This window comes from Daucus carota, chromosome 7 (assembly GCF_001625215.2).
Source record: "Daucus carota subsp. sativus chromosome 7, DH1 v3.0, whole genome shotgun sequence".
Classification (NCBI taxonomy): Eukaryota; Viridiplantae; Streptophyta; class Magnoliopsida; order Apiales; family Apiaceae; genus Daucus; species Daucus carota.
In genome coordinates this window covers 36,420,254-36,436,132 of record NC_030387.2, presented here as the reverse complement: position 1 = coordinate 36,436,132, position 15,879 = coordinate 36,420,254, and the positions used below count along the sequence as shown (strand labels likewise).

General features: G+C 32.3%; 2 protein-coding genes across 2 annotated transcripts; one reads left to right on the top strand and one right to left on the bottom strand.

Annotated features, from left to right (window-relative positions):
• The first annotated feature begins 461 nt into the window (after positions 1–461).
• On the top strand, positions 462–3,638 carry LOC135146804 (telomere repeat-binding factor 2-like). The gene is made up of 5 exons (XM_064082110.1): positions 462–602; positions 722–903; positions 2,300–2,306; positions 2,394–2,655; positions 3,604–3,638. Exons 1-5 carry the CDS (start codon positions 462–464, stop codon positions 3,636–3,638), a joined length of 627 nt encoding a protein of 208 aa, XP_063938180.1.
• Positions 3,639–6,695: 3,057 nt separating this feature from the next.
• Positions 6,696–8,756, bottom strand: LOC108194984 (uncharacterized). Its single transcript, XM_017361918.1, has 5 exons — positions 8,252–8,756; positions 7,286–7,371; positions 7,133–7,172; positions 6,938–7,045; positions 6,696–6,853 (listed from the first exon to the last, which is right to left on the bottom strand). Exons 1-5 carry the CDS (start codon positions 8,754–8,756, stop codon positions 6,696–6,698), a joined length of 897 nt encoding a protein of 298 aa, XP_017217407.1.
• Between the last annotated feature and the right edge of the window lie 7,123 nt (positions 8,757–15,879).

Here is a 15,879-nt window from a genome sequence, read left to right as displayed (position 1 = left end):
TGAACTTGAGTTATATCTACTTGTGCATATATGTGAAATTAGGTTAGTTACTAATTATAATTTCTCGAATTGGCATGAGTAGATACAAATTAAGATCATAATTGTGTGTGGTTTTGCAAGACCTTACTTGCATGTGAATTTGGTTTAAAAAAATAATGCTAGACACAAATTTGAACTGTTTAAGTTGCAAAAATAAGTGAGATTTTTATGTATATAAATATGGTAATTGTGTGCTTGTGCAAAACTGTGGATTTGGCTTATAAAATAAGGGCAGATACCATGAAGGGAGCTAGATTAAGTGAGATTTTTATGTATATGATTGTGGAGACACAAGACTCTTTAAGTACAATAATTTAGTGATTAATTTGTAGATTGTCTAAACCTTTTACTTATATTCAGTAATAGGCAGCTATGCATGATTTCATGCAAGTGTTCTCCTTTTGTACAGATTTCATCAGGTTATGGGTAATAAGTGGACATCCGAAGAGGAAGCTGCCCTAAGAAAAGGTGTAAGTAAACATGGTACTGGGAAATTGCGCAAAATTCTCAGTAATCCTGAGTTCAGCACCGCGTTGGTTCACCGAACCAATGTGAGCATCAAGGTAGAAAGAACCTTGTGCACGCTTTCATTCTATACAAAACTATCTCAGTTTGAATTTGAACAGTACTGGTAGTCGCATTCTTATCTTGGTGCTATTATGTTTTCATTCCTCACTCTCAGGACAAGTGGAGATCTCTGAATTTAGCAAGGATTGATTCTCCAAACGCCAATATCGGACACTATAATGAATCTGTGGCTTTTATTGGGGAGGCCGGCAGTGGTAAAGATGGAAGTGCTCAACCTAGCACACTGGCCATAGCTTATGAATCATCAGAAGATGAAAATGAGAAACTAACATCAAGGTTACACCAACTAAGAATTTATAATCCTCAGTTCTCATACTTTAACACTTAACATGCTCTAGATCGTTCGTAACTTTTTTACCATTACTAAAATATCTTGATTACAATACAGTATATTCTAGTATTTGTTCAAGTTATTTGTTTCACACCAATTGTTACTGAACTAGTTGTGTATCATTATTGCTAAAAATTGGTGCGGAAAAAAAAAATGCATGATACTCATCAATGCTAAAATGTTTACAACACTAGTACTGTTGTAACTGGTAACCGCAAAAAAAAAAATACTCCAATAATCCAGTAAAGAATATGTTTGGGTGAAGAGGAAACAATAACTATTTTGGGTAGCTAATTTACGAGCCTTAACATCTTTATGCATAATACTTAATTTGGTCATTATATTTACATTTTTTTAATTGATGCAGGTTTTGGATGATTTAACTGATGTGAAGCTGGAATCCAGTAATATGCTCGAACAAATTTTCATATCATGATACTGTTGTTATACCTGCTATGAGAGTTTTCCATGCTTCTCCCCAATTTAACGCAAATTAGAAATTTTCTTTTTTTCATACCTATACCCGGGCCCTGGCAAATACTAAACAGTAAACCTTATATCCATCTATGTATATGTACACTACCGCGCGGTTTTGAAAAAATATGTTGTTCCAAATCAACATACAACGACAAAATATTTTTCCTTAATATACTGTTGTTGTCTGAGAGCCGAACAGACATGTGTTATAGGATTGTAAACTATTGTGTGTGTGGTAATCTTCAAAACATGACATACAACCTTTATTCTTAGGGGTATTGTGTGACATTGTTCACAAAATGGTCAACTAGCCGTCGTGAATATAGTTAGTTAAGACAATGGTTTTTAACGCAATGTTGTGTGAAGTTTCATTGTGACAACAGTCAACTAGCAGTTGTGAATACGTATTAATTTAATTGTGAATTGTGAATATGCATGATAATTACAAAAATTATTTGATTCGGATTTGAGCTTCTTTTGTTTATACAACGTGTGTTCTTAATTCTAAGGACTTACCACTACTATTTTGTGTATTCATTTACAATCATTCCAGCATTAGGTTTCCAGTAACAAGCATATATATGTGGGAGTCATTACATAAACAAGTGATAAATTTTTTAGAATCTGAAGCAGTAAAAATGACCGAAGCATTTATATAGCAGTTCCATTTATATATGTCAATTTTGATTGTCAAATGGAAACATACCGTGACCAAATAGGTCCAGATCCAGCAAATCATAAATTACATGATCCACAGTCTATGAATTCAATTTCAGTTTGATTCATACACAATAGCATAATGGAGTAGAGAGTTTATGGGTTATGTTGTTTCGGCCTTGACTCATATATACAAATGTGTACTAGTAAAAAGGTAATCATTAATGCAGAACTGATTGAGGCCTTTTACTCATGAGAAAGATACTCTTTCTCATCGTTGAATAATATGTAAAACTCACAGGTGCAGCAAGAAAGGGAGTATGTTTCAGCAGCCTCAGACAGAGTGAAGGCCGCTGTTGATGCGGAAGTGTGGAGGATTAGGCATATGAGTCCTGAGGATGCTGTTGCAGCTGCAGCTGAAGCGGTTAAAATGGCTGAGGCTGCTATGGCAGAGGCTGAAGAAGCAGAAAAAGAGGCGGTAGAGGCTGAACGTCTTGCAGAAGAGAAACAATCTATTGCTGATGAATTAGAAAGAAAATTAATGGAAAAGAAGGCTAGAGCTGGTAAATCTCATTCAATTTATTGCTTTCTAATAAGTTTTTTTCCAAATATATAAGTCATTCTCAATTATTAAGAACACATGATTAGATTTGCTTTCTCAATCCACATTCATTTATATTTATCTCTTTTTCTTCTTTTCATGTGTTAATTATGATTTTCTCTAAACACAGTTCTATAAGGACCAGAACTAATATAGAGTATACAAACTCTGTATCCATCATAAAGGGAGTTTCCCTTGCTTTTTTAGCAAGAGCAAACGGCAAGGCTTTGCTTACACAATGCTTTCATGGTATTTAGGACTCTCTTAAAAAATAGTAGTTGTCTCTAGAGGTTAGAGCTATTATATCATTGAAACTAGACGATTTACGACAATCTAAGAAATTGCCTGCTGATTCGATTAAAAGTGATTGATATATATGGTAGAGTGGCAGTTAGCTATATATGCTATGTAGATGAGGAAATGGTAAATGTTATTTCCATGTTAGTAATTATGTTTTTCTAGAATATGTTGATTGAAGAACATGTAGATCAGGTATTCTTTTAAATATTATTATGTTCTTTGCCGAGTTTATCTCCTTGTTAAAGTACGTTTTCATGTTTTTGACCAAAGTGTCAATTAAGTAAACATAATCTTCAAGGGAATATAGCTTAACTGTAATTGGCCTGTCTAGCTAACATTGTGTTTTATCTTTAATTTCTAACTAGTTACTGCATAAGACTGCAGAAGAAATATCAAATTTATATTACTAAATTTGGATATTGAACTATGCATAGAAACTTATCATTTGCTAAATACATGCAGTAAGTTGCAGTAAGTGCTGAAGCAGTGAAGCGTCCATCGATCACTCATCAGGTTGGAGGTTGCAAGTTGCAGCTGTCTTTTGCTGTCAACTTGGTATTTGAGGAAAAGCTGTTACTGTAAATGGTCTCTTTGATCTTGCCTGTTTCAGATGATTTTAACCAAGCCCCAGCTGATACTATATAAATGGTCTGTTGTCTTTGTTTTTGTCTGATTCGTTGTCACCAGTTTAGTTTGTTTTGTATGACCTCTAATAATTACTTAAATTTTAAATATGTTTTTGTGTACTCTTGATTGAAATCAGTGGGTTTTGTAAAACTCTTTATAACCTATGATCAGTAGGGTTAATAGGGTTTTTTAAACATCCATGTTCATAATTAATTTTAAGCAACTGACTAACTAATGTTTGAATTTTAAAGGTCAAGTCAAGTTATCAGGATATATAACTAATTTTTAGTATGCCAGGTTCTATATATGAATAAATTTAACATATTCAATTTGAAACACAAAAGAATTTTTTACTTTCAGACAATATATTTTTTTGACTTTCGTAACAAAAGGAAATATTTTTGGTTTTCGTCCAATTCCAATATCAGAAATTTTGAACTTACGACAGAATAGTTAGCACGTAATTTATTATGGATATTTTTTTGTTTTGACAGAGATCAAATTAAATTATGCACACGTCCGACTGAATAATATGATAGTGTGTTTCGTGATTTTTTTTATTTTGTTTTATTTGTTTGCGCAATAATTTTAGTACTAAAAAATAGTAGATACTGTGGGAAAAAAAATAGTAGATACCACAGAAAAGTTATTCAGTCGTAAAGAATGGCCCGAAAAAATGACGGTTTCGCGCAAAGTTCCAGTTGTAAGAAAAGAAATACATCATAATAGAAAATTCGATTTTGTTGTAGTGCAAGGAAACATGATTCATTGTAATGAACTCAGAAAACCTGGAAATGATTTTAATCGAGACACTTTTGATTTAATTTTGAATGGTTTGATATCTAGCAATCTCAAGAACAAGTATTTATTTGGAAAAAAAGTTTGTAACATGTTTTGTTATTAATCAATAAAACTTGTGGTTATTCTTTCATATTTATATTTTGTAATTTAGAAAGTGAGAGAGCTATGTAATTTTTTTAACCCCTTCTACATACAACTGTTTATTTATTGGAAAACTTTGGAAAATAATTGACATATGGCTATCTGATTAAACTGTCGACTCAGAAAAACCAAAAGATGTGTGGAAACATATACAAAAGCATTAACATTCCAATTCTCCAAGAAACAAATGTATCCAACTTGAAAGGTAAAGATATTGATGTTTTTGATAGCCACTCATGACGACTATTTTTGGAAAAATTTCATGACCGTCTTTTTGTTCATCAGAAACAATGTTGATGAAAAGAATGCGCTTGTGCCCTATATGTCTTCAATGGCAAGGCTGATTGGACCACATAAGAGAAGGCTAATGTTCTCAAGGATGGAAAGGTAGGAAAAATCTCCACAACAGTTCGAATGATTTCATGTCTAACAGGATTATTGCTTGCAATATTGTAAAAGGGATTTAAGATGCCTTGGAAGTATACAATGTCAAAAGAATAAAGAAATTAAGAAAAATGGAAGACCTATTTTAAGATGAAGTCTTTTGATTTAAATATTGAATTGAAGAACATTAGTCAAGTGAAGAGCTACTCCAGATCTTCAAGGAAAGACAAATTGCAAGATAAACTCTGACGGGTCAACTCTAATATAGAGGCTAATGCAAACTCTGATTCAAACTTTGATATGAACCCGCCAGTCTCTGATATGAAGGAATTGGTTGCCTTATTTGCTAATTAAAGCCTTAAGAAGATAAGTATAAAGGATTCAAGAATAGTGGTATCTCTTTTACGAAAGCATAATTTGACACGAAATGACAAGTACAAATTAAATAAAGGATGAGAAGGATGCAAAAGCAAGAAAAATTGACGAGACCAAGAGATTAAGTAATACGATTGTAATGTCATGGAATATTTTGGTACCGAGTGCAATTAAGGAGGCAGAATTTAAGCGTGAAGACAAAGCACTCGACACAGAAAGCAAGGATTGGATGAGCTTCCTCTAACTCTGATGAGGATGTCAAATATGCGCCTTAATGACAAATTCTAGCACTGAAACTTCTCCATCTTTTGATAAGTGTACATTGATGTTTTATGACTTTTTTTTGTCATATGATGTTTTATGACTCCGATACCGAAAACATGTCAGAACTTAAATCTTCCTTAAGAACTTGCACATGAGCTTTAAGAATCTTACTTTTTAAAATTCCAAGATTAAGGAAGAAATGAATGTTTTAGCTAAGATAAATGCATGATAATCTAGAAGCCAAGTTAATGTTTGTGAATGAAATACGAAAGGAATGTGATAACACTAATCATAGAAATATACAACTTGAAATAAATCCTACATATTTAGAACAAAATAAAAAGTACAAGGAAAAGATCGGAACTTGGACACACATTGGTAGAACAACAAAGAAGTTTCTTACATATAAGAATTGGAAAAAATTATTTGGGTTATGAAGAGAAAAGAAGGGTAATTTCAGCAAAAGACTAATAATGAGAACATATAATATGATTGTTCACAAGTCATGTTCGTAACACCTAATGAAGAGCTAAAATTCCTGTTTAACACACAGGATTTATATCAAATGCTACAAACTCCCATGATAAGAATAAACACAATATACTTAAGGAAATCTTATGGAAAAAAGAAAACGGATAGGAACATGAATGGAAAGGAAGAAATAAACAAGGATAACAACTAAGATTATTATATAGACTTATTTCACTTGTGGTAATCCTAACCATATTCCTAGTGATTGCTGGAAGTATAAAATGGATAAGAAAGCTCCTAAGTTGGAGTTTAGGAAAAAATATGCTATTTCTAATTATTACAAACCACAAAATCCTTATCTTTATTATGCTAGTATTTGGCATTCTATGTATATTTGTAAAACTCGCTCATAAATTATACTACAACTATTATGAACTTTTGCTTAAGTTCAATAAAAATTTAAATTATGATGAAAATGCAAGAATTTAGGGAAGACATTAAACTTTAGAAATTATTTTAAAATCTTAAAGAAAAGTCTGATGTGAAATATTAAACGACAAGAACACACGTTTCTCGTAAACAACAATAGGAAAAAAGTTTCTCTAATACGGAAAAAATAAATATTTTAAAGATATAGTATTAACAGCCATCACAAAATCTCTGAAGCATCTCCTCAAAATCCTCAAAATCCTCAAAATCGGAGTCAAAGCTCTGATTGTTGGTTGGATACTCATCAACGCGTGGAAATTCACCAGAGTCAAGTGCAGCATTTGTCATAATAGTATGACTCTCATTATCTGAAAATTGTAGAGGAGAGACTGTTGTGTTATTTTGATTGTCGAAAATAAATAATCAAAAATAAAATTAACAAAATTAATTACCAGAGATTTGAGGATCAGACTTATTCTCTAGAGCCGTGTTTCGAATAACGGGTGCAAATGCAAATTCACCAGAGTCAAACGTGACATTCGTCATACTAGCCTCATTATCTGAAAATTATAGAACAGAGACCGTTGAGTTTTTTTGATTGCCGAAAATAAATAATTAAAAACAAAATTAACAAAATTAGTAATTACCCGGGATTCCAGAGTTTTGCGGAGCCGTGTTTCGAACATTCTGCATGAGAAACTAATTACTTTAAAGCAAATCTAATAAAAAATGTGTGAGCTGTACTATACTTGGACCAACTATAATAGCTAAAATCTTTTAACTTTTTTTGATAACTTAACCTGGAGATGACTCTTCACTTGCTCTCTGGTTATTCCGATTATTCCCTTCATATTCATCCTCTTTAGTATGGCCTTGGGTGTGGTATCTGTAAAAAAAATATTTCAATATATTTAAATAAATATTTTGACAAAACTAGATTGCTATAAAGTGTGTTTTTTTTGGGGGGGGGGGGGAAATCACGATTTCATGGAAATGTATAAAATATACTAATTTTTTTAGAACATAAATATGTGACAATAATTATTTAACTAGACAAATATTTGAAGAAGATGAAATTCATGTTATAGTAGTATGTAAATTAAAAATTTAACACTCCTCTTCTTAGTTTTCGTGCAGAGTAACTATACGGCTATATAGTAATATTTATAAATATTATATAAAAGATAATCACAAATCCAAAATAAATGTGGCAAACAAAATTTGAAAATTTTCATATTCTCATATTCTTGTATATGATAAATGATAAGCACCTAAAAAAGATAAATAATTTTAGATATTCATTGAAGAATATTAATTATGTTATACAGGATGAAACAAAGACAGGAGTTGACGGATCATGACATATATCACACATATATTAACAATTAACAATATATTGAATAGTGTAAATGAGCATAAAAAAAAATCTAAAAACATATATTAAAGAAACAAGCAAGCATTTATATAGAACTGATGAGAGAAAAATAGCCCTAGCCCAAGACCAGTCCTGTTGAAAGAAGATTATTTTCCAATTCCAACTTATCGTTGTTGGTTAATAATCAATGAAAAATACATTTATAGTAATGAAATCCAAAAGTAATGGAAAATCTTTCCATTAAAAGTTTTTGCAAAACAAAATCTGTCAACCACTTTACAGGACACAAAGAGGAATATATCTATATGTGATGTACGGATATATAAACCAAACAAATATGTAAAAAGCCAATTGATACGCATGAGAGCACAAGATAGATCAGTTTTCTTACTGAAACAGCCGCCAAGCTCCTCCACTGCACGGGTGAAGCCTTCATGTAGCTCCGGGGTCCAGTATATCCTTGACTTACCCTCTGGAAGAATGGGACGTTCTGGCTGCAGAACAGTATTCCTCTGCACTTGGCCCTGAGGTTGGGCCTGTTGAGGACTCACCAAATAATCATGAGTCCTCATCTGTTCAACGGGATAATTGTAGGCAGGACCTTGACCGTAAAAGGGTGCATTCACGGTCACTTGATTCTCATGAAAGGAGAAACCTGGATTTTGAATCTGGTACCCATGTACCTGATTTGCAGGGTTGATGTAAATGTAAGCTGGTTGGCCGTGAAAATTGGGATAGTAATTTTCACCAAATCCAGCTTGAATGGGTGCAAAACCTGGTGGGGGAGCATTTGGGTTCACGTAATTGTTTACGATCGTTTGATGGGTTATTTGATTTGGTTGATTAGCAGAGTTAGTGAAAAGGTTTGAAGTTGTTGAAGGCAATCCGGGATACATTTTTCTTCCTTGGTCTTTCAAGCTTGATGTACTCGATCTTTTACGAATTCTTGACTAATGTCGTACTGATAACAATGATAACAAGGATTCTATTTATAGTGAGTCATTGGCCCAAGCATTTAATATTTTCATCAAAAAGATTTGAATGATTTACAATGTAACATATTAAAAGTAGACGTTTTTATAAAAATTCGATTTTCACAACCGACATTATACCAAAGATATTATCTTGTAATATCAAAATATGCAAATGCATTTCATTTAGCTTTTATTAGTGATAACCCCCACATCATACTCATCTGTCTTATCATGTTCATTACTTTTTGAACATACTTTGAGACTCCTGTAAAGATATAATTTCATAATTAATTTTTATCTTTTCTTCCATCAATAAAAATTTAACATTTAAATTTTTATTTAAATTTTTTTTAGAAAAATGTTATGAAACTATATTTTACAGCAGTCTCAAAGTGCGTGCAAAACCGTGAAGGTAAACATCTTGGTGAAGGGCCCGCGCGGCACATTCGAATTCTCTCATAAACTATAGTTTGATACATTATTTTAAATTTTTTTTGAATAAAAATTTAGTATCTAAACTTTTATACAAAAAAGAAAAATTTCAAAAAAAAAGTTTATGAAACTATGTTTTATATGCGTTTGTCGAGCAATCCAAAAAAAAATGTACAAAAATGAATGGGAAAGAGGGGAGTATATGTTTAGTTTTTCAATATATGACCATAGCACGTGTCCTTATTTTTCGAGAAATAATGGCTTATTTCTCGACAAAAGTATATCAAACTCTATTTTTTTCTGAAATAAATCCCTATTTTTTTGTTATATAATAAATATAAAATACCTCTTTGTCATTTACATCTGAATAAATTATTAAAAAACTCATTGTCTAAAAAAAAGGTGCTTATTTTTTTAAGTGGTGTCCAAACAAGCACAATATCTTGCGATATGCAAATAGATTTAGAAGATTTTGTTTAATCACATGATCGGTCAATACTTATCTATAAAGAAACTTTGTTAATAAATATTTATATACTCCCTCTATCTCATAATAATAGTTTTCTTTTTGAAAGAGATTTTTTTCTCATAATACTTGTCTAATTTTAGTTTCCAATGCAAATATATTGACATTATTCTAAAATTAATCTTTTTGAAAGTTGTGTCACAATTGATAGGGGTTGAATAAGAGTCTACATTCAAGCATTTATTAAGGGTACAAATGAGAAAATATTATCTAACCAATTTTTTCTTAATGTGCATAATTTTTTTCAAAGAGACTTGTAATGTGGGACGAAAAGAGTATGATATTAAAATATATACGTTTGTTTATCATCAAAAAGTATATTATTCCCTGACAAGAAAAAGTATATTATTCAAAAAGGTAATATGTTGTAGATGCAAGTTTTATGGAGTCCACAAAATTGGATAAAATATATACTAGTCATTTTTATTTTATTTATTTGTTCTACAATATTTGTAAACATTCGAAAATTAGATTATGTTCTGCAACATAATCATTGTAATCAAAGGTAGAATAATTATTTTTATAAATCGCAAGTATGTCTAACAATATAACTAATAAGCAGAACAATGATTTTAATGAATTTTAAAGTTGAAAGATGATAATTATTAATTGATAATCATGTTTAGGACTACTTCTAAATGATAAATTATATATAAATTTGAATAATCAAAAATATTATTTATGATTAAACCAAAAATTTATTACTCATACTTTAATAGTCCAACTTAAATGCAGACTCCAAAGAACCTAACTCATATCTTCTGATATCAATTAGTTGTATATATATAGATTTCAAGATTTTGTTTCTTCACGCGGTCAATTAATACTTATTTATAAAGAAATTTTATTACTCCCTCCGTTTTAATTTACATGTCCGCCTTTAAGAAAAAAAAATTTGTTTCAAATTAGCTGTTCACTTTAACTTTCAATGTAAAATCATATTTCCAAAGTCAATTTTACTTTACATATCTCTTATTTATATGAACCTCATTCCACATATTATTGTCATTTAATTCAATTAATTTGTGGATGTTCACTTTTTTTAAATGTGTGATTTTTTGAAAGTTGAATCTAATTTAAATTGAGGAAGTAATAAATATTTATGGGCTTTTCTATGGTGTGTCCAAAGACACATTCCAAGCACAAAATCTTATGAGTTTGACTCATCTTGATTGGTTTCTATTTTTTAATAATGGTGGACCCTGCATATACAAAAACACACCAATCAAAATGGTCCAAATACATAAAATTTTGTACTTAATATGCTTATAGTGATGATAAAAAGTACTCCCTCCGTTTCAAAATACATGTCTACTTTAGAAAAAAATTATTTCAAAATGCTTGTCCACTTCAACTTTCAATGTAAGTCTATACTCCCTCCGTTTTGAAATATAGGTCGCTTGACTTTTTGGCACACACTTCTACGTCTTTTGACCGCTTAGTTAGAATTGTTATTTTTAGAAATTTCTTTTTTCAAATTATAATGTTAATCATATACTTTTATTCAGAATTTTTTTTTTTTTAAATAATGATTTTAACTATGCGGTCAAAAGAATTAGAAATGTGTGCCAAAAAGTCAAAAGACTTATATTTCAAAACAGAGGGAGTATTTCCAAAATCAACTCTCCTTCGCATATTTCAAATTTATATTTCCAAGATCAACCATATACCACATATTAGGTTCAATTAATGACTTAATACACCTCTTTTTTGACAAAATCCACTTTTCTTAAACTATGTGATTTTTTGAAAGTGGACATGTAATTTGAAACAGAGGGAGTATGTGTTTTTCTTAAAAGGTAATGTTACGTACCCCAAAAAAAAATTCCCAAATTTCTTTACAAATAATATGGCATACAAGTGAAAGATTGTGATTGGATAATTGATGTATACCAAAGGGGCATGGTTGTTGTTGATGTATACCAAAGGGGCATGGTTGTTGTTGCAGTGAATACAGCTAATCAAAGTTCGACACATCATTTGGGATAATATTTTGAGATAATAGCATTTTTCTTTTCTTAAATACCTGGTTATTATCTGAGTACATCATAGAGGCTATTCAAAATCTAATACATTTTTTTTTTGAAATAAAAATCTAATACATTTTTGTAATCCTGGATGAATAGAATACCTAAAATTATTACTCTCACTCGTGACTTCGTCTTTCAAGCGGAAAACATTTGGAACCCATGCCGTCATTACAAAAAAGGCAGCTTGTACGCGGCCAAGTAAATCTCTTAATTCCTTTATTATGCCTTTCACTTCACTACAAGAAAACTCGAAATTGCCAACCAAACTTACCAACGGAAACGATTCTGTTATAATTTATCAACGGAATGCCGACCAAATTTTATGGGGAACAAGGTCAAACACTTGGCAGCGGATTACCAACAGTTCACCTACAAAGGTTACCAATAGAATACTCCGTTGGAAAATTTCTTCTCCCATCAATTTCCATTTCTTTTCTTCCATCAACTGACATAGGCTATCTTTTACGGTATCTCTTGCACTTGAATTTCATAAACTCACTTTTTAACTTTGTTGTAGAATCTTAACTTATAACTTTATTTTTTCTATTTCATGAATCAGTTTCTTTAATAAGATCAACATCTTAACTCTTTCTTTTCTACTCAAAATATCGCTACAAGTTTGTCAGCTCAGATAGGTTAAATATGAATTTCTTACTAATTTTCAACCAAAATTATGATGAAAAATATCTACTAAAATTCTAAAATTTCACCTAGGTTCGGCCACTATTGATGCGGGATTACTTCAGCACTCACCGCCAAGCTTTCGCTTTTAGGTATTTCATATCATGTTTAGCAAGCAATATATTTTAAAATTTAGAATCTTATATGTAGAATTTTAGTTTCTAATATCATTGTTTCCATTTCATGAATCAATTCCTTCGATAAAATCACCATCTTAACACTTTCTTTTCTCCTCCAAATATCAGCTACAACTTTGTCATATCAGATAGGTCCACTACCCTCTCCTCTGCGCTTCATGTCATGTTTAGCAAATAATATATTTTAAAACTTAGAATTAAGCAAAAGCTGTAACAAAAAGTTCATATTACTTTTGTTGTAGCTTGTTGTAATACAAAATAAAAACGCAATGAATTACCATAGTTGCGAAACCTATATAAGAATTAAGTTAAGCTTGGGTTTTGATGTTTTTGTTTACTTAAGAAATACGGGTTCTGGGGCACTTTCGCCAATAACTTGAAAGAGTACTCAAACAATATAAAACAAATAAAAAAAATACAGAAATTGGGGATAGATCATAATTTAGGTTCTTGAGTCAGCAAATTTCATACAGTAACCAGCAAAAAACTGTATTTACTAATAAGGAAAAACAGTGTAAGTGGCCTCGTCTACACAGCATACCACAATACCTGTTTAGCATATACAGTATATGAATAACTCTGAACCACATCATCAGCTTAGGAAATAGTAATAACGGGTTTAGCAAATTTGGATTTTTGTTCAGGGTTCAACGAATTAGTACCAACAATTCTAGCAAAGACCAGCTGCATGTAATCTAGCTATGAAACTTTTTCTTTTAGTTTTTCCTTGCATGGGCTATTATCTATATAGCTCTAACATAAAAATACAAGTACTTTCTTGATGACATCAATGGAGTTTTAGTCCTCCAAATCATTAAATTATTGTGTAAGCAAGACTTTGTTATATGCTTTTGCTAAACAAGAGCAGGGAAACCCCCTTATATATGACGGAGTTGGATTTTGTATTATATATTTATTTCTGGCCGTCATAGAACTGTCGATAAAGGATATAAGATGCACATTGACACTCTACTAGAAAGAATAAATGAGAGATATAAATAGTGTATTTCCAAAATCAAATCAATTCATATATATATATTAGTAACTGAGAACGAACAACTTATACATTTGAAAAAGCAAATATAGTCATAGAAAGCAATAGAGTAATGACAGAAGAAAACAGATGAATATATTATCGAATACACACACTGAGTAACACGTTTTTAAACTGAAAAACAAAGTTTATTTTTCCACTACTCACTTTCTTACATAGTACATGCAGATATATAGATACCAGGCATTGAGGACTCCTGAACTACTGCAATTACTTCCCATTTACTCCACTAACTCCACGATCTCCTAAAAATACTGAAGGATAAAACTATGTTTAATTCTCATCAGCTGTTTACACGGGTTGACAGCTTATTTATTTAAAACATAAAACATAAAACCACATTTAAATTATTTCCAACAAGCACCCCCTTAATTTAAATTTGGTTTTTAAGATTCTTGATGCCAAGCAGTGCACGCATCCTTTCAAACTTCACAGTGGCCATAGCTTTTGTCAGCACATCAGCACGTTGACTCCCTGTTCCAATGTGTTTGATCACGACCTCCCCCCTTTCAACACACTCACGGATGAAGTGATATCGAATATCGATATGTTTACTACGTCCATGAAATACTGGGTTCTTGGCTAAGTCTATTGCAGACTTATTATCTATATAAAGTGTCACTGGTCCAATGTTAACATCAGTAAGTCGCCCAAGTAAATTTCTCAGCCATATACCTTGACAAGCAGCCGCTGTAGCTGCCATAAACTCAGCTTCACAGGAGGATAACGCTACACAACGCTGTTTCTGAGACACCCATGTGATTAGACTATCATTAAGATAAAACGCCATCCCTCCCGTACTTTTCCTGTCATCAAGTTGCCCGGCCAGATCACTGTCAGAGTACCCCGTTAACATGTTGTTATTGCTTCCACTTGAATACACCAAACCATAGCTTAATGTTCCCTTTAAATACCTCAGAATCCGCTTCACAGCTTGAAGATGCATCTCAGTGGGTCTTTCCATGTAACGGCTGACGATACCAACAGAAAATGCTATATCTGGTCTAGTGTGGACGAGATATCTCAAACCACCTACGATACTCTTAAACATGGTTGGATCCACAGGCTTTCCAGCTTCATCCTTATGCAGTTGACTCGCAGGTTCCATGGGGTATTTAGTAGGCTTACACCCTGACATACCACTCTTGTCCAACACCTTTTTAGCATACGCTGTCTGCTTAAGTTCTATGTACTCCTTTGTTTGCACCACTTCTATCCCAAGGTAGTGAGATAGTTTTCCCAGATCACTCATGTCAAACTTTTCACTCATTTGTTCCTTAAAGCGTTGAATCATTGATACACTTGTGCCCGTGATTAACAAATCATCAACATACACTCCAATAATCAGTGTCTCTCCCTTCTCCCGTTTAGTGTATACAGCATGCTCATAGGGACACTTTATGAAGCCCGTGGTGCCTGTCTAAGTCCATACAGGGCCTTCACTAGCTTATAAACCAAATGCTCCTCACCTTGTTTTACAAAACCTTCAGGTTGCTGTACGTACACATCTTCTTGTAAATCTCCATTCAAGAAAGCCGATTTAACATCAAGATGATGTACTTCCCAACTATTTTTTGCTGCCAATGCCAATAGTAATCTTACGGTTTCCAGGCGAGTAACGGGTGCAAACACCTCCTCAAAATCCACCCCTTGTTTTTGTACGTATCTTTTTGCGACAAGCCTCGCCTTGTGTTTCACAACATCACCATCATGTTTTTCTTCAGCTTGTACACCCATTTTAAACCAATCGGTTTATGTCCAGGTGGTAGAGCCACAAGTTTCCATGTATTATTTCTTTCTATTGCCTCAATTTCACTCTTCATGGCTTGCTCCCATGATTTTTCTTGGACAGCTTGTTTATATGTGACTGGTTCTTCAATACCAGCAAACAATAATTCGTCCTCCTCGAGTTCAACTTCTTCTGTATTGGCATAGATGTCACTTATCAACCTGTACTGCTTTGGTGTACTGCTGTCGTCATGATTTTCTGAGTCACCTTCACTTGACCGTGGTGACTGAACTGGAGTCTCTGGTTCAGCAGAAATATCATCCTCTGTTTCTGATGTAGCCTCAGAGTTTGTAATTATAAACTGTGTCTGACCCTTGTCATCGACCGCACCATCAACATCGTTCCAAGTCCATGAATTTGACTCATCAAAAATCACATCTCTACTAATGTGAACTT